Source organism: Mustela nigripes, chromosome 9, assembly GCF_022355385.1.
Source record: "Mustela nigripes isolate SB6536 chromosome 9, MUSNIG.SB6536, whole genome shotgun sequence".
Taxonomy (NCBI): domain Eukaryota; kingdom Metazoa; phylum Chordata; class Mammalia; order Carnivora; family Mustelidae; genus Mustela; species Mustela nigripes.
Genome location: NC_081565.1, coordinates 6,624,631 through 6,646,912, shown reverse-complemented (window position 1 = coordinate 6,646,912; position 22,282 = coordinate 6,624,631). Strand labels below are relative to the sequence as shown.

Genomic DNA, 22,282 nt, shown 5'->3' with positions numbered 1-22,282 from the left:
TGGTCAGTCTTCCACCTGGACCAGTGAGGTTTGCGGTGGGCTGACCTGGGGACCCAGGGGCAGGGGGCTTTTGGCGAAGAAGAAAGGCCAATCCCCTCTGAGACCCTCCTGTCCGGTCTGGTACCCCCTTACCGACTCCCACTCCCCCACCCAGTCTTGGGGCCACCCTGCGTGTTGGACCTGGAGCTGGTTAGCTCTTGGAAAAAACAAACAAACAAACAAACAAAACAAAACAATGCAAACCCACCTCCCAAAGCCTGACCTGGATGTATGAGCAAATCTTGGAGGCCCAGCCCCTCCTCCTCCCGTCTGAGCCCCCCTGCGGGCTGTCCCCTCCAAACTTCAATAGTGTAGTCATTGCACAGATGACAACAGCAGTTTGGACAACGGGGAAGCTCAAAATAAGAACTACCCTCATATTTCGCCCAGAACAGTCCCCCCAGCTAACTTCTGGTGAACAGCTAGCTGATGGGCACTTTTCAGTGAGTCCCGGGCCCTGTGCCGAATCTCTTTATCGGCAGGTAAGTATTCCTCTTCCTCCTTACGAGAGGTTATCCCCAAACTACAGATGGGGAAAACAAGGCCCAGGTCTGGACTCAAACCCAGTCTGCCTCATGAAGCCTCCACTATAAGCTGTCGGTGGGGACTCCCAGGGGAGCTGCTGGCCCGTGGGATGGGGACCCTTGCTGTGCCCCTGACACATGGCGGGGGTCCCTGTAGTGGACAGCTGCGTCAGATGAGGCCAGGACAGCTGGGAATGGGCCTTGCCTCAAGTGAGCTGAGTCTCATAGAAGACAAACTATGCCTGCCTTCCTCACCCAGCCGCACTCTTCAGAACCTCTTCCCCATTCTCAGGAACCTGGCCACCCCTCTCCCTAGCCTTTGGGAATTGGGACCGAGCAGTCACTCCCAGTGCGGTGGCCCAGAAAACATGACTTGACTTGGGGCCAAGGCTCCTAAAGGCTGAGCTCATGTCCCCACACTCACTCCCAAGACATTCTGTCCCTTCGCCATTCAGAAAAATGTCATTTCGGGGAGGGCCAATGACCAGTTTTCAGGAGCTACAGCCAGAATGGCCCTGCTGGGCAGGCCATGGCGGCTGTAGTCCTGGCTGGTGGATTTGAGACACCCAACATCTTGGGCTGGGGAACAGGAACATGGTTTTCCCCTCATTCTGGAGACCCAGGTTCCCGGTTGTATCCCCTTCCTCTTTCTTCCTTTCTTTGTTTTTGTTTTTGTTTAGGCTTATTTACCTAAGTAATCTCTGCACCCTTTGTGGGGTGTGAACTCAGGGCCCAGAGACAAGAGTCACATGCTTTTCCAACTGAGCCAACTAGGTGCCCCCAGCCCCTTCCCTTCTCTAAGATTTCCCTTTATCTGCTGTCTTCCTCTGAGCTGTAAGCTGACCCTTCCATCTTTCCCTAATCCTCCCAAGACGGACAGAGTTTCCGGGGATCAGAGCTGGGAGGGGCCCAGACAATTCTCTGAGGACCTTTTACACCTCTGGAACGCAAAGCCACTTGCCCCAGTCCGACCTGTCTGATGTGCAAGCCCCCCAGGCCCACCCTGTGTCCCCCCCACCCCACACTGATGCTGGCGGCCTGGGGATTTTCTAATCCACACATGAAGTCCAGAGAGAGGCTGACATTCCTGCTTGCTTCAGCAGTACATATGCTAAGAAAAAGACAGGGGCTGACATTCGTCAGAGGTCACAGTGAGTCCTGGTGCCTAGGATCAGGGATCCTTGGGCCTCCCCAGCTTCTTCGCACTGACACCCCTCGAATACAATTTCTAGGCACCTGGTAAGCAGCCAGAAGGGGGCGGTTTCTGCAAAGCAACTGGGAGGGAGCCATTAAAAACCACGAAGGAGATTGGAAAGGGCTAATCCTAGATTAACTAGGGGGATGGACCCAGGGTATTGGGCTGGGGCAGAGGCAAGGGCCCCATCCAGGTACAGAAGTGACTTGGGGTGGGGGGGGGGGGGCAGTGTGTGCTTGGGGGAAGGATTGGGGGTTGGGATTGGGCTTCCTCTGGGTGGGAAAGGGTTAAGTCCTCCTCTGTCTCCCAGGCTCCAGCACTTTGCACCCGTCGCCCCCATTAGGCACTTCCAAACTGCTTAATTTGTACTTTCTCCTCTCCGGCCTCCGGCAACAGCAGCGGCACCCAGAGCCTCAACCTCATGTCCTGCCTGAATCCCTCGCAGCTCCAGAAGGTAGGGCCATGTGGGGTGGGGGTCTCTCCGACTTCTAGTAGACCCTGGAAACTCAACCCCACCCTCTGCCATTTTTTTTAAATTTATGTATGTATGTATGTATGTATGTGACAGAGATCACAAGTAGGCAGAGAGGCAGGCAGAGAGAGAGGAGGGGAAGCAGGCTCCCTGCTGAGCAGAGAGCCCGATGCGGGGCTTGATCCCAGGACCCTGGGATCATGACCTGAGCTGAAGGCAGAGGCTTTACCCCACTGAGCCTCCCAGGCGCCCCTGCCATTTTTCAAAAGATGAAACAAACCCAGAGTAGTCAGTGTCCAACCACCGAGTGACGGAAACTGTAATAAAGAGTAAAGATCAGGGGCATCTGGGTGGCTCAGCCTTTGGCTCTGCTCATGATCTCGGTGTCCTGGAATCCAGCCCTGCCTCAGGCTCCCTGCTCAGCGGGGAGTCTGCTTCTCCGTCTGGTTCCCCGCCCTGCTCTTGATCTGGCACACTCGCGCAACTCTCTCTCTCTCTCAAATACATAAATAAAATCTTAAAAGATCAGGCAGCCTAGGAGTGGTTCCTGATTGCGAGGAGAGAAGCGGGAGGAAGGCAGGCGAAGCTGGGGCGGGGGGGGGGGGGGGGGGGCCGGGGGGGGGGGCGGGGTGAGGAGAAGGAGGAAGGCCCCGCCCCGCCCTGAGCCCTTGGAGGGCCGCAAAGTCCCACCTGCGGTCAAACACGAAAAGCTAATGCTTGGGAATTAGAGTGACGCAGACTTAAAAAACGTGTCGCTCGTTTATTCCTGACGACGAGAGGAAAATGCTGAAAAATACAGAAAGTCTCAAAGAAGAAAATGAAAAACCACCCATAATTTCCAACCCCAAGACTTAGTATTTTGGTAGACATCTTTTTTTAAAAATTATTAACCTTTTTTTTAAAGTTCCCATATAATGTATTATTTGTTTCAGGGGACTGAACAACTTTAAAACTTTAAAAGTTTCAGAGTACAGGTCTGTGATTCATCAGTCTTACACAATTCACAGCACTCCCCATAGCACATGCCCTCCCCAATCTCCAGAACCCAGCCACCCCATCCCTACCACCTCCCTTGCCTCCAGCAACCCGCAGTTTGTTTCCTGGGATTAAGAGTCTCTTATGCTTGTCTCCTCTCTGGCTTCATTTTCCCCTCCCCTCCCCTAGAATCTTCTTTCTTGTTTCTCAAATCCCTCATATCAGTGAGATTATATGATAATTGCCTTTTTCTGATTGACTTATTTTGCTAGCATAATACCCTCTAGTTCCACCCACACTGTTGCAAAGGGCAAGATTTCATTTTTGATGGCTGCATAGTAATCCTGTGAGTGTGTGTGTGTGTGTGTGTGTGTGTGTGTGTGTGTACGCACCACATCTTCTTTATCCATTCATCTGTTGATGGACATCTGGGCTCTTTCCATAGTGTGGCTATTGTGGACATTGCTGCTATAAACATTCGGGTGCATGTGCCCCTTTGGATCACTACATTTGGATCTTTGGGGTAACTACCCAGTAGTGTGATTGACAGCCCTAGAAACTTTAAAAGTCGATCATAATAGCTACTTCTTATGAGAGCTTGCCCATCGTTTTTTTAATGTTTTTTTCTTTTTTTAAAAAAAAAGATTTTATTTATTTATTTGACAGAGATCACAAGTAGGCAGAGAGAGAGGGGGAAGGGAAGCAGGCTCCCCGCGGAGCAGAGAGCCAATTCGGGGCTGGATCCCAGGACCCTGGGATCATGACCTGAGCCGAAGGCAGAGGCTTTAACCCACTGAACCACCCAGGCACCACTATTTTATGTTTTAAAAAGATTATTTACTTATTTATTTGAGAGAGAAAGAGAGAGTGAGCAGAAAGGGCAGAAAGAGAGGAAGAAACAAACTGTCACTGTGCAGAGAGCCTGATGCAGGGCTCAATCCCAGGACCCTGGAATCATGAACTGAGCCGAAGGCAGAGGCCTTAACCCACTGAGCCACGCAGGCGCCCCTACTTCGTTTTTTTTTTTTTTTTTTAAGCTGCTTTTTTCTTTTCCTTTTAAGACTTTGTCAGAGAGAGAGAGAGAGAGAGCACAAGCAGGGGGAGCAGCAGGCAGAGCAGGCAGAAGGAGAAGCAGGCTCCCCGATGAGCAGGCAGCTTGATGCAGGACTGGATCCCAGGACCCTGGTATCATGACTTGAGCCGACGGCAGACATTTAACCACCTGAGCCACCCAGGCGGCCCCCACTTTTTTTCCATCCCCCAGTGTATCAAGCACACATGTCCATGTCAGTAAATATTTTTCTGCCACATGATTCTTGTCAGCTGTGCTGAGTTCCACATAGAACATACTTTGTTGAATGATTCTCCTCGTGCTGAGCACTTAGGTTGTTTCTGATTTATTGCTCTCGTTCAACTAGCCTCAGTGGAGACCCCATCAGTATATCTTTGCCGCCCTATTTGCTGAGCTCCCAACTTCTTATTTCCGAAAGTTCTCGCCGGAGCGTGTCTGCTGGGTCAGAGTTGGCTGTGGGTGACCCAGTTCCCAAGGAAGAAGTGTTCAGCTCGATACTGATGTGAAGATTAAGTATCTTTAAAAAAAAAAAAAAGATTTTGGGGGGCACCTGGGTGCCTCAGTCATTAAGCGTCTGCCTTCAGCTCAGGTCATGATCCCAGGATCCTGGGATGGAGCCCCGCATCAGGCTCCCTGCTCAGCGGGAAGCCTGCTTCTTCCTCTCCCACTCCCCCTGCTTGTGTTCCTGCTGTCACTGTCTCTGTCAAATAAATAAAATAAAAAAAAAATAAGGATTTAATTTATTTATTAGAGAGATAGAGAGAGAGAGCAAGCATAAGCAGGGGGAGGGGCAGAAGGGAGAAGCAGACTCCCCACGGAGCAGGGAGCCTGACAGCAGGGCTCAACCCCAGGACCCCGAGATCATGACTTGAGCTGAAGGCAGACGCCCAACCCACTGAGCCACCCCGGCGCCCCGAGGATTAAGGCTCTATCACACACAGCTGTCCAGAGACCAAAGGGCCCACAGTGGGTGGGTAGGAATGTCCCAGATTCCCACATGTGGCAGCCAGAGCTGGGCATCATGGGGGAGAAAGGGAAGGGGTGGGGGAGGGCTGTCAGCAGTTGGAAATCGGGCACTTCACAGGGGGGTCAGGAGGTGACGTCCAACGCTGAGATCTTACGAGGGTCTGCCGGCAAGCAGACCCACCTCTCAACAGCTGCAGAGTAAGAGGTCTGGAGGCAAATGAGAATAAGCTCACTGCTTTAACCTCCCCCACCCCCAACCCTGGCTGTCTTAGTACAAAGCCCATTTCCTTGCCTGGCCTGCCCCCCTGCACCCCACTCCACTCACCCCCTGTCCCCCCTTCTGCCTCCACCGTCACTTTGCTCCATCTGGCCCCTCCCATGCTCATGTACTTCACCCGTCCTGCTCCCTTAGTCTGGAAAGTTCATCCTTGTCTCTCCCACTCCCATTACCCTGCTGGTCCCTTTATTGATTGATTGATTGATTGATTTAATAAAAGACTTTATTTATTTATTTGACAGAGAGAGAGAGATCACAAGCAGATAGAGAGGCAGAGCAGAGAGAGAGGGGAAGCAGGCTCCCCGCTGAGCAGAGAGCCCGACACGGGACTCGATCCCAGGACCCTGGGATCATGACCTGAGCCGAAGGCAGAGGCTTTAACCCACTGAGCCCCCCAGGTGCCCCCCTTTATTTATTTATTTTTTAATTTGAGTCACTTTTTTTCTTTTCTTTTCTTTTGAAATTTTATTTATTTATTTGACAGACAGAGATCACAAGTAGGCAGAGAGGCAGGCAGAGAGAGGAAGGGAAGCAGGCTGCCCGCTGAGCAGAGAGCCCAATGTGGGGCTCGATCCCAGGACCCTGGGATCATGACCTGAGCCGAAGGCAGAGGACTTAACCCACTGAGCCACCCAGGCACCCCTGCTGGTCCCCTTTAAATGTCACCTTCTCAGAGCTGCTCCCCTGAGACTCCTCTGTCTCCCTGCTGAGCAGAGAACCCGATGCAGGGCTCAATCTCAGGACCCTGAGATCATGACCCAAGCCAAAGGCAGAGGCTTAACTCCCTGAGCCACCCAGGCGCCCTTTGTTTGATGTCAGCCTCCGTTGCTAGACTGTAAGCTCCAGGACGCCAGGCTTCCTCATTACTGTAGCTCCAGCTCCTAAAACTGTGCTGGTACACAGTAGATGCTCAATAAATTTTAGCTGACTAAATGAATAAGGTTGTATTACCCTGTGCCTCAAAGCCCACTGGAGGGGAGGGATGGTGACACTTCCCCTTCCGCCTTGCTTCATTCAAGCAACTACTATTGGTTGCTCCCCAATGGGTCCCAGATGCCGTGCCTCCGGTAGGGGTGTGTTGTGGGGGGAGACCAAGCAATGAACAGGACACTTGGCCCTGTCCTCCGGCACACTTGGGTTTCAGGGACGGGTCAGGTCAGTCCTCACAGAGAGCATTGGAGAGGGGGGAAGCCTGAGTTTTCTCCTCACCTTCAGTTTCAGGAGGATGGATTCCTGGTGCTGGAAGGATTTTTCTCGGCTGATGAATGTGCCGTCATGCAACAGAGGATTGGCAAGCTAGTGGCTGACATGGATGTCCCTGTCCACTGCCGCATAGAATTTTCTACCCGGGAAGAGGGGCAGCTGAGAACCAAAGTAAGTGTCTGTGGCAGGTGAGAATCTGCGGCAGGGATCTGGTCTTTGAAAGGGAGGGGAGGGGGCTCAGGCCCCAGGCAGAGAAGCAGCCTGGGACGGAGGCCCCCAAAGCCCATGGGCTCATTCTGATAAGAGATGGAGCCCTGAGCCCTCCCTGAGCCAGGCTCAGTGCCTTGTCTGCGTATTTCCTCGATCCTCACTGTGGATTTATAAGGTCAGTATTATTACCCCTGTTTGACAGCTGGGGCAAATGAGGCCTGGCTCACTGGCCCCACACCGCGTGGTCAGTAAATTGATAGAATGAGGATTTGAACCCCGATCGTCTGTTCGCTGCTCTGCCGAACTTCCTCAGTGGTTCTCCTGCTACAAGGGCCTCTTCTGTGGCCAGCAGCCCGGAATGAGCCAAGTGACTCTGATGAACACCACCGCCCCTCCCCCAGCCTTACCCCTCAGGGAGGCTAGAAACCCAGCTTCTCCACCCCCACCCCTCGTGACTTAATAGGACTCAATATAGTTTGAGAAGGGTAAGTTGAGACTCGGGGGTTCTCCCACACAGTTCACTTAACCCTTTGGGAGCCTGTCTGTGGGGGCGCCTAGGTGGCTCAGTCATTGCGCGTCTGCCTTGGGCTCAGGTCATGATCCCAGGGCTCCCGGATCGAGCCCCGCATCGGGCTCTCTGCTCAGCAAGGAGCCTGCTTCCTCCCTCTCACTCTCTCAAATAAATACAATCATAAACATAAAGAAAAGAAAAAAGGATCCTGTTTGTGGTGTGGCCCCGGAGCCAAAACTGTGGTCCTAGCTGCGCAACACGGCTCCTTCACGCTGAGGAGCTCCTGCCATCTGGTGGGCGTAAAGGGAATTACAATGGCCTGAAGACTGGGAACCCAAAGAAGCTGAGTGGGGGGCACTGTTCAGCAGGACTAAGGGTTACAGAGTAATTTCCTCTGGCCTCACCCCCGCCTTTTAGGTGGGGACAGCAGAAATGGGGGTCCAGTGCCTAGAGACAGGTCACTCAAGGCCCCATGGAGTGAGGGTGCCAATCTTGTGCCCTCCTAGCTACCTTCTGAGAATATTCCAGAGACCAGTGAAGGGTTGGAGGGAGGATGGGAGAATAAAATGTATGTATCTTGGTTTATAATGCTTGCAAAGAGCTCAGCACAGTGCTGTATTCAGTAAACCCTCAATATTCACCACTGATATTAAGACTTAGAAATGGGGGGGGGGCTGCTTGACTCAGTTGTTGAGCATCTGCTTTTGGCTCAGGTCCTGGTCCTGGGGTCCTGGGATCAAGCCTGGCATTGGGCTCCCTGATTGGCAGGAAACCTGCTTCTCCCTCGCCCACTCCCCCTGCTTGTGTTCCCCTCTCTTGCTGTGTCTTTTTTTTTTTTTTTTTAAGATTTTATTTATTTACTTGAGAGAGAGAGACAGTGAGAGAGAGCATGAGCGAGGAGAAGGTCAGAGGGAGAAGCAGACTCCCCATGGAGCTGGGAGCCCGATGCGGGACTCGATCCCGGGACTCCAGGATCATGACCTGAGCCGAAGGCAGTCGTCCAACCAACTGAGCCACCCAGGCGTCCCTCGCTGTGTCTTTATCACATAAATAAAATCTAAAAAAAAAAAAAAAAAAAAAGACTTTGAAATAGGCATTAGGAGGAAAAAGATCAGAGGTGTCTGGGTGGCTCAGCCAGTTAAGCATCTGACCTCGGCTCAGATCCTGATCTTAGGGTCCTGACTTCAGGGTCCTGGATTGAGCCTTGTGTCAGGCTCCCTGCTTGTCCTTCTGTTCACCCCCCACCCATGGGCATGTGTACACACTCTCCCTCTTTCAAATAAATGACAAAATTTTAAAAGATTTTATTTATTTATTTGACAGAGAGAGACACAGCGATGAGTAATAGTTAATATTCATCATTTAGCCAGGCTCTGGCTGAGTGTTTTCTGTTTCGCCACAGCAGTAGCAGTACGATGATGATAAAAGCAGATATTCATGTAGCACTCACCATGTTCCAAGGACTGTACTAGCACTTCATGTACACTAATTCATAATCGCTGCAACACCCGACAGGATACCTTTAGTCATATCTATATTTTACGAGGAAACTAAGCCCAGAGAGGTTCAGCAAGTTGAGTTGTGGTCACACAGCAACTCCTTGGCAGGGCTGGGATTTGAACCCAAGTATTCTAGCTCCACGGTCTGTGCTCTCAACTACTGTAAGATTCAGCCTCTGTCCGAAGCCTCCATCAGTCCTGACGAGGTCAGTTCAATGATTATTTCCCTTTACAGATGAGGAAACAGGCGTGGAGTGATAACAGGTGACCCAAGGCTACTTGGGAACTGCGCCTGTTGGACTACGGTGCCTAGACTCAGAATCACACTGTATTGAGCATAAGAATCATGTGACTTACTAAGTGGTTTCCAAGAAATTTTATGCTGGGGCTTCCTAGTATGCTTCCAGGCACAGGCACTGGGGGTTCCTGTTCACTGTGCCTCAGTAGATGAGTTTGAGAACTTACTTCTGGGCGGTTGGGAAGCATGAGAATCCTCTTGCCTCTTGGCCAGCCCCAGCTCTGACCCTGTGATGCTCTCTCAGTCCCTCTGATATCCCCTCTCCCCAGGGCCAGGGTGACAAAGACTATTTCTTGAGCAGTGGTGACAAGATTCGCTACTTCTTTGAGAAAGATGTTTTCGACGAGAAAGGTTCGGAGCTGGGGCCCCTGGGGTGTGGGAAGGGCTAGACTGGGGTATCTCCCCCCAGGGCTGAGGGCTCCCCACCGAGGCCAGTTGCCCAGCGGAAGGTGGACTCCAGCTCTTTTGTCTTTACCTGTTCCTTGTGCTACAGGAAATTTCCTGGTCCCTCCGGAGAAATCCATCAATAAAATTGGCCACGGTAAGCAGGTGCCTGGGGGCAAGAAAACAGGGAAGCTGAGGCCCGAAGAGCCCTGGGGCCTAACCCAAGGCCCACTGTAAGAGTTAGTGGCCCAGCAAATGGCACTTCTGGCTTCAGCTCACACTTTGGGCCTGCTGCTCTGGCCTTATGATGCTAACCCTAGATGCTACCAACATAGCCCTGGGAGAGGAGCCAGCTGAATCCCCGTGCAGATGATCCAGACCTCAGGCCTGGGGCGCTCCTGGCCCTTACTGCTTTCTGGAGCCTCCTTCAGGAGTACCTAACATGTTGGCATGGTCCCTATTCTGAGACCCCAGATGAAGCTAGGATGTCTTCTTTTTTTTTTGTTCCCCCAGGATCATATATTATAATTTATTTTGCAGACCGCTTTTTTTTTTAAAGATTTTATTTATTTAGAGAGAGAGAGAAAGAGATTTTATTTATTTAGAAGGAGGAGGGGGAGAGGGAGAGAGAGAATCTCAAGCAGACTTCCCATTGAGTGTGAATGGCATCGTGGCTGTGGGGGGGGCAGAGTGGGAGACCTCGATCCCAGGACCCTGAGATCACGACCTGAGTCAAAATCAAGAGTCAGGCACTCCATCGACTGAGCCACCAGGCGCCCCCACTCGTTTTTTTTTTTTTTTAATTTTTTTTTTTTTTAAAGATTTTTATTTGTCAGAGAGAGAGAGAGAGTGCAAGCACAGGCAGAGAGAGTGGAAGGCAGAGTCAGAGGGAGAAGCAGGCTCCCTGTGGAGCAAAGAGCCCGATGCGGGACTCGATCCCAGGACGCTGGGATCATGACCCGAGCCGAAGGCAGCTGCTTAACCAACTGAGCCACCCAGGCGTCCCCCCCACTCGTTTTTAAACTTGAAGTTACATCATACTAGTAGAAAGAATTTTTGTAAAAAATTCTTTGTTAAATCTTTGTAAAAAGAATTGTGGTAAAATATATATAATATAAAATTTGCCATCCTAACCATTTTGAAGTATAAATTCAGTGGCAATAAGTATATCCAACCATCATTTCTAAAGTTTTATTTATTTATTTTACTATTTTTAAAAAATATTTTATTTTATTTATTTGACAGAGAGAGACACCGCGAGAGAGGGAACACAAGCAGGGGGAGTGGGAGAGGGAGAAGCAGGCTCCCTGCTGAGCAGGGAGCCCAAGGCAGGGCTCCATTCCAGGACTCTGGGATCATGATCCGAGCCGGAGGCAGATGTTTAACCGATTGAGCCCCCCAGCTGCCCCCTATCCCTTGCTTTTTGTAACAACAACAATAGTTAAGAGACGACCAGACCAGGCATGTGTTAGCCCTTCGAGTCTTGGGGCAGCCTGAGAGGCAGGACTGGTCTTCCGGTTCTGCGGTACAGAGGAGAAACTGAGGTTCATAGGAGATGAAAATGGTCACTTGAAGCATCACAGAGTAAGTGGCAGGACCGAGACCGCTACCAAGTTACAGATCCCTTTGAATCGGGTCTGGATTGAGGTTTCCAGATGGCTGCAAGGCCGAGAATCAGGCTGGGGCCCGATCTCTCCGTTATGAGCCGGCAGAAAGCTCCATGAGTACAAACAGGTGAGAAGCCATAGTAAGGCCCCTGTCTGGGTGCTCAGGGCCAGGCTCAGGGGGACGCACGAGGGCAGAGGGGCTGGCCCGTCAGCCTGCCTCTGTCCTGCAGCTCTGCATGCCTATGACCCTGTCTTCAGGAGTGTCACACACTCCCCGAAGGTGCAGGTGAGTGAGGGTGTGGGCGAGGGTGGGGGGGTGGCCCAGGTGTGAGTGTGGGCAGGCTGGAAGTCTGACCTCTGTCCCGTTTCCAGGCCTTGGCCAAAAGTCTGGGCTTACAGATGCCGGTCATCGTGCAGAGCATGTACATCTTCAAGGTGAGCTCCCTGTCGTCCCCAGGCCTCAGTTTATCCTCTGTAATATGGGCAGAGTACTCATACTAAGCCCCTCCTTACCATGGGCCAAAAGCTGCCTCCCTGAGGAATTCCTAAGTTGCAAGGAGAACATGGGAAATCTGTCTCCTCGGGGTAAGGCGCCTTGCACTTAGTAGGTGCTCAGTTAAAATTTGGTGGCAGGAAGGAGGAAGGAGGGGGCCCCCCAGGACTCTCCCCCGCCTTTTTTTTTTTTTTTTTTTTTTAGATTTTATGTATTTATTTGACAGAGACAGAGGGAGAACAAGCAGGAGGATTGGCAGGCTGAGGGAGAGGGAGAAGCAGGCTCCCTGTTGAGCAGGGAACCCAATGCAGGACTCAATCCTAGGACCCTGGGATCATGACCTGAGCTGAAGGCAGACACTTAACCGACTGAGCCACCCAGGCATTCCTCCCTTCTCCCTTCTTTTGCTATTGAAATGCTCTGCTCCCAGCTTCAAGGCCTAGCTCACTGCCACCTGCTCTAAGCCGACTTCCAGTTTTGCCTTGGGAAGAAAGGGACCCATCTCTGATCCTGGGGCTGAGTGGCTTAACTTCAAGCCTGGGCCCCGGCCTCTCTTGCCACCCCTCACTTCTGCCTTTGCTCTCAGGAGGCGTGCATGTGTTCGGACTCGGAGCACCCTGTGGGCAGGGTGGTTTTTCTCTCTGCCGCCCTCCTGGGCCTGGCACACGGTGGGACTCCATAGCTGGGTGCTGGCGTGGAATCCTTAGAGGCAAACGCATCCAGGACTTAGAGTGGTCCCTGCTCCAACCCACGTCCTCTGGCCTCACCGGCCCTTCTTCTCTCTTGCAGCAACCTCACTTTGGTGGCGAAGGTGAGCTGAGAACAGGCCATGGGGTCCAGCAAGGGTCACGGTGGGACATCTGGGGCATCAGGGGTTGTCAGGTCTCTGGAGGGAGGGATGGCACTTGCTGAGATGTCCATGGGCAAGAGCCTGGGCCAGGAAGGAGAAGCTACCTTTTGTTCCTTTTTGGAACTGTCTATTGGGAGGGTGTTCTGGAGTCCTTGGCATAGTGGTTCTCGAACCTGGCAGCACCTCCTAGCTGGTTAAAATAGATTCTGGGGCCCCAGTCCCTGAGCTCTTGAGTCAGTAGGGTTGCAAGAACCTGTAAACATGTATTTTTCTTTTTTAAAGATTTATTTATTTGAGAGGGAGAGAAAAAAAAACACACATGAGTGGAAGGATGAGCAAAGGGGGAGAGAGAGAGAGAGAGAGAGAGAGACAGAGAAACAGATTCCTGCTGATTGTGGAGTCCCACTTAGTGCCGGATCTCCGGCCCCCAAGATCATGAGCTGAAATTAAGAGTCAAATGCTCAACTGACTGAGCTACCCAGGTGCCCCATGAACCTGTATTTTTAACAAGTTCCCTGGAGGACTGATTTAACAGAGAAATTGCTGTTGTAATTTCAAACCCCCTGGATGCACAGATCACTTTTATAGCCTCCCTTGTGGGTGATTATCTACTTCTGCTTAAATACCTCCCATGACACAGGCTCAGCCCCTCAGAGCCAGACCTTTCCTTCATTGCATGAGCCCAAGTTGGCCGCCTTGGGACTGCCCACTTCTTCCTACCGTGCAGCCCAAGGACAGTCTCCCGAAGGGATGAGCAGCCCCTCCCTGAGTTTAGCAACCCCACCTCCTTTGGTCTTCCTCCAAATGCTGCAGAGTGCCCGCTGTTAGGACACCTTCCTCTGGACACTGTCTGTGTGGATTGTTCAAGTCAAGTTTGGGGCTTGGAAAACACACAGTTTCCTGGGAAGGAGGGAAAGGAGGCTAGCATCCGTGGCCTGAAGTCCCTTGTTCAGTGGTCTTCCGTCCTGGCTGGGCCCCAGCATCACGGGGAGGGGGTTGAGATGTGGATGGGGCAGTCGCACACCCTCGTCTCTTTCCGTACTGCCCAGTCTTACGCCACCTGGTGGACCCTCTGGTGGCTGGAGGTGCTTGTTCTGGTTCAGGACGGTGCCTTTAGTTGCCTGGCTGGAATCAAACCACAGCAGCCACTTTTTAGTGATTACAGTGTTGGGCCCGGTACTGAACACTTTTCACACGCTGTGTTGTGGGGGCCTCCAGCCACCCTAGGAGGTAGGTTACTGCCGAGGCCACTTCACCATTTAGGAAAGGGAAGGTGTTTTGTTTTGTTTTTTAAAGATTTTATTTATTTATCTGACAGAGAGAAATCACAACTAGGCAGAGAGGCAGGCAGAGAGAGAGAGGAGGAAGCAGGCTCCCTGCTGAGCCGAGAGCCCGGATGCGGGACTCGATCCCAGAACCCTGAGATCATGACCTGAGCCGAAGGCAGCGGCTTAACCCACTGAGCCACCCAGGACCCCCAGGAAAGGGAAGTTTTGAGAGGTTACATCTCGTGCCCCGAGTCTCCAGGCCGGGAAGCGGTGTGTTTCCTACTGACCCCGGAAGGTTCTGAGAGCACCAGGGAGTGGGGAACAAGGCCAAGGTGAGGTGGGCTAAGTTCCTCATGCCCAGTCCTGTTGCAGTCGACCCTCACCAGGACTCCACCTTCCTGCACACGGAGCCGCTGGGCCGGCTGCTGGGCCTGTGGATAGCGCTGGAGAATGCCACTCTGGAGAACGGCTGCCTCTGGTTCATCCCAGGCTCCCATACCGGTAAGGACACCTGTCTCGCCCTGCCCACTTGTATCCTACCCTCCCTGGCAGAGAGACCCGGGTAAAAGAGAGGCTGAAGACTCCACCTTGGCTTGCAGGTGGGGTGTCAAGAAGGCTGGTACGGACCAGTGATGGCTCGAAGCCTGACGTCAGCTTCCTCGGGTCAGAGCCTGTCCGGGATGCCAGCCTCTTTGTGCCCACCCCAGCGCGGAGAGGTAGGCGGGATGCAGAGGGCAGGGAGGCGGGCCCCAAGGCTGTGCCTGTGGCTCTGTGCTTGCTCGGAACGCCCAGCTCCCCGGAGGGCCGTGAAGTCACAGACTGGGAGGTGGGGCTGGATGGGCTCTGGGAAAGCTGAAGGCCGCACCATTACCTGGAAGGCCTCCTGGATCAGGCTAGAATCCAGACTCTGCTGTCTCTTCGGCCAAATGACTGAAACTTTCTGAGCCTCAGTCTTCCCGAACGTAAAGCGGGGAAGTCAGTGAGATGGACGATGTACAGAAGATGGGGCACAACGCAGATGCTGAACCAATGCTGGCCGTTCCTTTTAGAACAGGGCAACCTGATGTCCAGTTGGCCTTTTTTTTTTAAAGATTTTATTTATTTTTGAGAGAGAGTGAGACAGAGGGAGAAGCAACTCCTGGCTGAGCAGGGAGCCCAATGTGGGAAGCCCCAGGACCCTGGGATCATGACTCGAGCCAAAGGCAGATGCTTAACCACGGAGCCGCCCAATCGCCCTCCGGCCCAGCTTTTGATAGCGAAGTCCCAGCTGCCGGGCACAATATAGACACTTGGGCCTGGTTCCACAAACACCGCAGAAGGGGAATGCCCTTGCCAAGGCTTGCCAAGGGCACAGGTCACAGCAGAAGGGACTTGGTCCCAGGGGGACCTCCGGCCAGCAGCACAGCCTCTGACCCTGGGGCAGGCCCCTGAGCTCTCCAGGATGGGAATGGGAGGGGGGAGGGTCCTTTGTCCCTCCCTGCCAAGTGTTCTCCTGACCTGCTGCATTCCTGCCAGGGGACCTCGTCCTAATTCATGGGGAAGTGGTACACAAGAGTGAGAAGAACCTCTCCGACCGCTCACGCCACGCCTATACTTTCCACCTCATGGAGAGCTTGGGCACTGTCTGGAGCCCGGAGAACTGGTAGGTGGCAGGGGGTGTGTGCGCATGCCCTGGACAGGCTCCTGAAGAGGTCCTGGAGGCTGGGAGCAAGGTCATCTCTCTCTCCGCAGGCTCCAGCCCTCAGCTGAGCTGCCTTTTCCCCCACTGTACACCTGAGCGCCCTCTCCGGGCTGGGCCTGGCCCCTCTAGGGGAAGCTGTGGGCCCCACGTACCAGCGCCTCGCCAGCTGCCCAGCTGCCAAGGGGAAGTCGAATCTGTCCCCCTGTGCTTTCTTCCTGCCAGAGTCTGTGCCCTTCAGCCCTGCAGACAGAAGGGCGGGAGGTAGCCAGCGGGCAGCAGGAGCCCCCGGTGGGACGGTTGGCTTTCGGGAGACCTCCCTCTCTCTGCCTCTCTCCTGCCCCACCCCAGCCTCGCCTCCCCCAGGGGAGGCAGCCTTTCACCATGAAAGCATTCTGGCCACTTCTCTGCTAGCTTCCCACTGTTCTCTCCTCTCAGATGCAATTCAGATTAATATGGTACAAGACATACAATAAAACCAACTTCTGGATTCAGCTTCTTGACCCTTCTTTTTCCCAAGCTGCCTTGCTTTCGAGATGAGAGCCCTGCTGAAACTTTTCCCCGGTGTCCTAGCCCTGCCTGGTGAGGTCTGCACGATTTTAATAACACAGTGGGCGTTTGCCGTGCCAAGAGCTTTAAGTGTGTTGTCACACTGCGTCCTCACACCTCCCGGTGAGGATCTTATCATCTGGGTTTACAGACGGAGAAGGTGACACATGGTGTGGGAAGTCTCAGTGACCTGTTCCTGTCCTGGGGCTGTTCAGATTAGCGATTCAGCCAGCGCTTCTAACCTTTGCTCCCCAGTACTCCTTGCTCAGGGAGGAGAAAAAACCAGGGCTGGGAATAGAGTCCCAGATTCTGGCCCTGGCTTTGTGACAGACTTGTTTTCTGGTCCCAGGCCAAGACCTTCTTTTTTTTTTTTTTTTTTTTAAAAGATTTTATTTATTTATTTGTCAGAGATAGAGGGGGAGAGAGCGAGTGAGCACAGGCAGACAGAGAGGCAGGCAGAGGCAGAGGGAGAAGCAGGCTCCCTGCTGAGCAAGGAGCCCGATATGGGACTCGATCCCAGGGCGCCGGGATCATGACCCAAGCCGAAGGCAGCTGCTTAACCACCTGAGCCACCCAGGCGTCCCCTATTTTTTTTTTTAAAGATTTTTATTTATCCATTTGATAGATAGACCACAAACAGGCAGAGCCAGAGGCAGAGGGAGAGGAGAAGCGGACTCCCCGAGGAGTAGAGCCCGATGTGGGACTCGATCCCAGGATCCTGGGATCATGACCCAAGCCTAAGGCAGACACTTAACTGACTGAGTGACTCTTCTCTCTGGGCCCGCTTTGCCACCTGTACCATCAAGGGGCCAGAGAAGGCCTCCATGGCCCAGACCTTCTGTAGGGGCAACGTGGTTGACATTCAAGATCTGCACAGCCGGGGTTTGGCCCAAAGGTTACAAAATGGGACTGCAGGGGTGCCCGGGTGGCTCAGTTGGTTAAGCGTCTGCCTTCGGCTCAAGTCATGATCCCATGGTTCTGGGATCGAATCCCCCATCGGGCTCCCTATTCAGCAGGCATTCTGCTTCTTCCTCTCCCTCTCCCCCTGCTCGTGCTCCTTCTCGCTCACTCTCTCTCAAATAAATAAATAAAATCTTCAGAAACAAACAAGCAAACTGGGGCTGCAGATGTGTTTTGTCTGGGGCCCATATTTAAAAAAAAAAAAAAAACGAACGAAAAAAACAAAAAACATTTTAAGTTGGGAGGTTTCACATGACAGCGCACGTTTCTAAGCTTCCCTGAATGAGCAGGTTAGCAACTCTGGGCCTACGGCTGAGCGTGGTGTTGCCCAGCCAGAGCAGCCTCCTTGGAGGCTCTTATGCTCCTCGCTTCCCACGTCCCCAATCCTCTGCATTGCCTGCCTGGCCTCAGCAGTCATATGAATTTGTGACCTTGATTTTCAGTCCCTGCTCTGTTTGTGGGTAAACTGAGGCCCAGAGGACAGAGCCCTTCCCCACAGCCCACCCAGGGAATCAGTGAGGCAAAGCTCTCCCTTGGCATTTTGCTGCCTCTTTTAGCAAGGAGAAAGCAGCCAGAGAGAAGGGAAGGGTTTCTTAAGTCTTCTGTAAACCCCAAAGGAATATCTTAATAGGTTCTTCTGAGGGACAGGGCTTGGCAGTGATCCCTAGAGCTCTGCTCCTGGCTTCTGGCCTTGGTGGGCCAAAGTTCTCATGTCTTCCATCTAGGCTCCTTCCTGTTAGGTTGTATAAGAAGGAGAGAACCTTGTCAGGCAACTCACTATGCTATCTTCCCACTGATGTGAAATGCTCCATGCACTCGGCAAATGTCCACTGGGCTCTCGCCACAATGTAGGGCTCTGCTGGCATTGGGGGATACGGTGGAGAATGGGGCAGCCCTGGACTCTGCCCTCACAGAGAGCAAGGATAGAGCCTGGGCCCCACAGTAGAGCCATTCTCAGTAAACCCCGCCAGTCCCTGGTCTCTAATTTCTTACCAAGAGAAGAAACACAGATTTGGGCATAACTGGAGTGTGAGAGGCTCTCAGGAGGAACCCCTTGCTAAGGACCCTGTGCCATCCAGCCTGGCCTTCAACAGCACCGCTCAGCTAGACAGCAGAGGTCTTGAGGCCAGGAGTGGAGTTGGCTGAAACAGGAAGTCAGCCCAGGCCAGATACCCTTCCTCCAGTCTTTCCACATGTGCAAAAGACGATCTCACCTCTCCCCTTCAGCCCAACAGGGAGAAAGCACATGCACTTTCCTCTTGGGTTCTCTTCCAAATGTAGTCAAGAGAGTAAGGTCATGCTGGTCTCCAAGCACAACCCATAAAAACTCTTGGCTTACCTGGCTTTTTGCTGACATGAGGGCTGGCCTTGGCTAGTAATGACCCTTTTCCTTATTATTTGTTCCTTATGCACGGGCTGCGGGCCAGACCCTTCACACACCTCACCTCCCTGGCTCCTCACCTGTGAGGTGCGGCCTCTTACTACTCCCGTCTTGCAGACAGCAGAATTGAGGCCCAGAGTGGGTAAGCAACTCACACAGTTAAATAGTGACTCCAGAACCTGAGGTGGTGATCATTACACTCCACTGCCTCCAGGGTCCCCCCTACACCCCCGAGGATTGCAAAATGGAAGGGGGGAATCCTACACCACACTCAGGTTCTTTGTGTTGTTGTGCTCCCTTTTTTTCTTTTTATATATCAGCAAAAACTAAAACCAGGAGAGCTTTGATTTTTATTTTGAATCTGAATCAACTGAAAAATCAAATCTGCTTCTCACCCCTTGGTGCTTCATGCCCAAGGGGCTGGCTGCTGTGGGGACCATTCATCCTCCCCATGTCCGTTTCCTCCATCACTACAGCTCAGCAGCTAGGCCATCAGCAATATCAGGAGGTAGAGAGGCAAGAGGAGATTGTCTATCTGCGTAGTGTACGCTTCTAGGAGGGACACGATGCTGATAGAGCCCAAAATCCAAGCATAACTGTAGTTTAGGTCCACTCCACTGTCAAAGATTAAAATCAGAGCTACAGAAATGATCTGGGCAAATATAGAGGTCATGGTCCCCTCAAAAGTCTTTTTGGTTCCAGGCCAGTGGATTTCCCCCATGGTGCTGCCAAAGATGGAGGCCACAGTGTCGCCCACACCCACAGCCAGGACCCCTGCATAGGGTACTAGGGCCCTTGCTCCCCCCAAGCTGCCCTTCTGTGTGCAGGGTCTGGGCACTAGCCAGATGGGAAGAGACATGCCCAGGAGCAGGTAAATGTGTGTCAGGATGAGTGGTCCACTGTCTCGTTCATCTAGGAAAAGGGACAGGAGGCTCCTCAGAGTGTGGCCCAGGGGCTTGATGCGGAAATAGCGCACGTACTCCAGGAAGATGAAGACTGCCAGACATATGGTGGCAGCTACATAGAGCAGTGTCCGGTCAAAGATGATACCCGGGATGTAGGTGGCCACCACAATGAAGTGGAAATACTTTCGGGTAATGGTGGGGGCCTGGTGCTTCTTGGACTCAGAAGATGACCGCTTGGCATTCTGGTAAAGTACCACCAGGCAGGCTAAAATGGCCAGCAGAGACCAGTAGACTAGGAGGTAGACGCGGGTCTCTGTCTGGAAGAGGAACTGTAGAAGCCAGAGCAGGGGGTTCTTGCGGATGAGCCGGTGCAGCCAGGGGAGGACCACGCCAAGGCCCAGCACACAGGTCATGAGGTGGAAGAAGATGGAGGAAGCCCAGGTACCTGAGTCCATGAAGACAAAGAGGGTGCTGAAGAAGATGCCCACCAGCACCATCCCGACCACTACCACCAGCAGGAAGAAATCCACTGGGTCTCCCTGGCTTTCCACCACAGTCAGAGAGCGCTTGATGAGCTGGTTGAGCATAAAGCTGATGCCACCCAAAACAAGCAGTGCCTCCCCAGGGGTAAAGCAGCGGGGCAGCAGGTACAGCAGGATCATGTTGAGGTAGACGAAGATCAGCAGGACCTCCAGGACCTCGATCACCTCGCCCACACTGAGTGAGTGCTTCATGATATAAATGATGACACCTCCAGCCAAGCCTGAGATGACACAAGTGTTGGTGGGCACTGGGCGAGTGATGCCCAGGGCCAACACCGAAGAGAAGAGGGCCACTGCCATGCCAGTAGCTGCCACCACAATTCCAAAGCGCTCAAAGTATGGGTTCCCCACAGACTGGCAACGCTCCTTCATGACCAGTCCCAGCAAAGGCATGACCATTGATGCCGGCAGCAGACCACTGTTGGCGGACATGCGGAACTGGAAGACAGCGCTTCCCTGCTGTAGCAGCCGGTCCCACTTGTACTGGACGTAGAAAGCCTGCACTGCGAGAGCCACGGCGCACCACGAGTATCGGTCCCACACGGTTGCGTGGATGCTTAGCACCACTGCGAACACTACTGCTGACTCCGCCAGCACCGACCCGCTCAGCGGAGCCCCGGTCGCCGACGCCGGGGGAGCGTGCACTCGAGTCATGTCTCTTGACCTGGAGCCCCGGAGAAACCGGGGTGACTAGCGATGCCTTGGCCTCTGGGTCCCTCGAGCTCTGCCAAGCCTACAGCGGCAGTTTCACACAGCCAGCACCTTCTCTTATCGTTCTCCAGCTGGGAGGAGGGAAGCTCCACTGTAGGCAAGCCACTTTCTGAGGCTTCGGAACTGGCGCTCAGATATGCTCCGCCGCCTCGCACCTAGGACGTAGACGTTGCCACTCCGCTGCTCCCTTCACAGCCCCGGCAGCTCTCGCCCCGCGGTCCCCACCTCTCTGGGCGTCGCCATCTTGGCCTCGCCCGCCGTCACGTGACGAGAAGCCCTCCCCTCACAGCCCGGCCGGAGGCGAAGGGTCACGTGGGTGCGGCGTCTGGGGGCGGGGCTGGGGCGCGCGCGCGCGAAGATGGCGGCGGCCGCCGGCGAGCCGTGTGTGAGGTGAGGAGCGGGCCGAGTCCGCGGGGGTGGCTGTGAGGCGCGGGGTCGAAGTCGAGCGGAAGCCGGGCGGGACTTGCGGGCGAGATGTGGCGGCGGTAGCCGGGCGAAACCTGGCTAGGTGGACCGGCGCCGAGACGGGAGGCGGTTACGTCCAAACGGTCCCCGCGCGCGGGGATCTCGGGCGACTTCTCCAAGACGGGGTCGGTGCCTCACCCCTTCCCTCAGCGCCGGCCTCCCGTCTCCTCACCCAGTCTCTTTCCCTTCCTCCCTCCTTCCCACGGGCGCGTTTCTCGGCGCTCCGCCCCCCTCCCCCCGCGCTTCCTCGTCTGGCGTGACGCTCCCTCGAGGCGCGACGGGACGCTTCGCGGTCGCCCGGGGGAGCCCCCATCTCGGTCTCCGCCGTAGCCCGGTTGCCCTGCCCCGGCGACGTTCCCAGGTTCTTCCATGTGTTCCTTAGGAGTCTGTTCGTGTGTCGCCGAGCCACCTCCCTGCAGCTGCTGCTCTCTGCGCGCTGCCTTCCATTCATCCGTCTATTCGTGTCCTCCTGTATTGGTTCCATCCGCGGACGTGCCCGAATGCTTTAGGAGATCGTGGGCCCCGGACTGGTTTTTGGGGATGAGATGATGAAACGTTAAAAAGACCGAGACCGTCCTTACTTTATAGAGCGCTTACGAGCACCAGACCCTGCCAGACACGCTTGCTGTGCATTCGCTCATTGCATTCTCTCAAGTCCGTGAGGCACCTTCTCTTTTACAGATGACTCACAAATCCAGCTCAGAACTAGCCAGGTGGTGAGGCGAGGATTCAAACCGAGGTCCGCCTGGCTCCGAAGCTTTGACATGATCGCTGCGTCTCTATCTTCCACCTTCCCGCTTGAAGTGTCTCCCCTTGGCTCTACTACTGTCCTCCATCCTAAAATTCCACATCTCTGTCACTTACTGTGCCAGGACTCTTTCCCCCACGTTTCTGTGTGATGCGCTGCTGTATCCTCAACACCCAGAGGAGCATGTAATAGGTGCTCAGTAAATACTTATTGCAAGCATTGTCCATCTTCTCTGTAATCGCTTACTTCACCTCTGGGCTCTGGTGAGATTTTCTGCTTTGGGGTTTCCACTGGATTGCTTCTGAACTTTGCGGGGGACTTTTGCTTTTTCCTCCGTAGCTGTTTCATCTGGCAGCATTGTGGTCACTGTGCCCTCCTTTTCTTTCTGTCTTTCTTTTTTTTTTTTTTTTTAAAGATTTTATTTATCTATTTGACAGAGAGAGATCACAAGTAGGCAGAGAGGCAGGCAGAGAGAGAGGAGGAAGCAGGCTCCCTGCGGA

At 53.5% G+C, this 22,282-nt stretch overlaps 3 protein-coding genes across 3 annotated transcripts in view; 2 read left to right on the top strand and 1 right to left on the bottom strand.

The window, feature by feature from the left end:
• The first annotated feature begins 2,102 nt into the window (after positions 1-2,102).
• Positions 2,103-16,015, top strand: PHYHD1 (phytanoyl-CoA dioxygenase domain containing 1). The gene is made up of 11 exons (XM_059410593.1): positions 2,103-2,212; positions 6,736-6,894; positions 9,511-9,592; positions 9,735-9,782; positions 11,463-11,518; positions 11,605-11,667; positions 12,515-12,536; positions 14,216-14,344; positions 14,443-14,559; positions 15,359-15,485; positions 15,575-16,015. Exons 1-11 carry the CDS (start codon positions 2,180-2,182, stop codon positions 15,618-15,620), a joined length of 882 nt encoding a protein of 293 aa, XP_059266576.1. The 5' UTR covers positions 2,103-2,179; the 3' UTR covers positions 15,621-16,015.
• A 2,732-nt stretch (positions 16,016-18,747) lies between these two features.
• On the bottom strand, positions 18,748-20,827 carry DOLK (dolichol kinase). Its single transcript, XM_059410584.1, has one exon. The coding sequence runs from the start codon at positions 20,510-20,512 to the stop codon at positions 18,896-18,898; it is 1,617 nt and encodes a 538-aa protein (XP_059266567.1). The 5' UTR covers positions 20,513-20,827; the 3' UTR covers positions 18,748-18,895.
• Positions 20,828-20,871: 44 nt separating this feature from the next.
• The window catches only part of NUP188 (nucleoporin 188), a 50,466-nt gene continuing 49,055 nt past the window's right edge, over positions 20,872-22,282 (top strand). The window contains exon 1 of the mRNA XM_059410583.1: positions 20,872-20,959. Coding sequence (XP_059266566.1) covers positions 20,928-20,959 — 32 coding nt within the window. The 5' untranslated portion in view covers positions 20,872-20,927. The remainder of the gene's footprint in view (positions 20,960-22,282) is intronic.

Excerpts from the sequence above, each read along its gene's own strand:
- DOLK (XM_059410584.1), bottom strand. The coding sequence starts at position 20,512 with ATGACTCGAGTGCACGCTCCCCCGGCGTCGGCGACCGGGGCTCCGCTG.
- PHYHD1 (XM_059410593.1), top strand. The coding sequence starts at position 2,180 with ATGTCCTGCCTGAATCCCTCGCAGCTCCAGAAG. Across the intron at positions 11,668-12,514 it reads AGAGCATGTACATCTTCAAG|CAACCTCACTTTGGTGGCGA; the intron begins GTGAGCTCCCTG and ends TCTCTCTTGCAG. Across the intron at positions 12,537-14,215 it reads ACCTCACTTTGGTGGCGAAG|TCGACCCTCACCAGGACTCC; the intron begins GTGAGCTGAGAA and ends GTCCTGTTGCAG.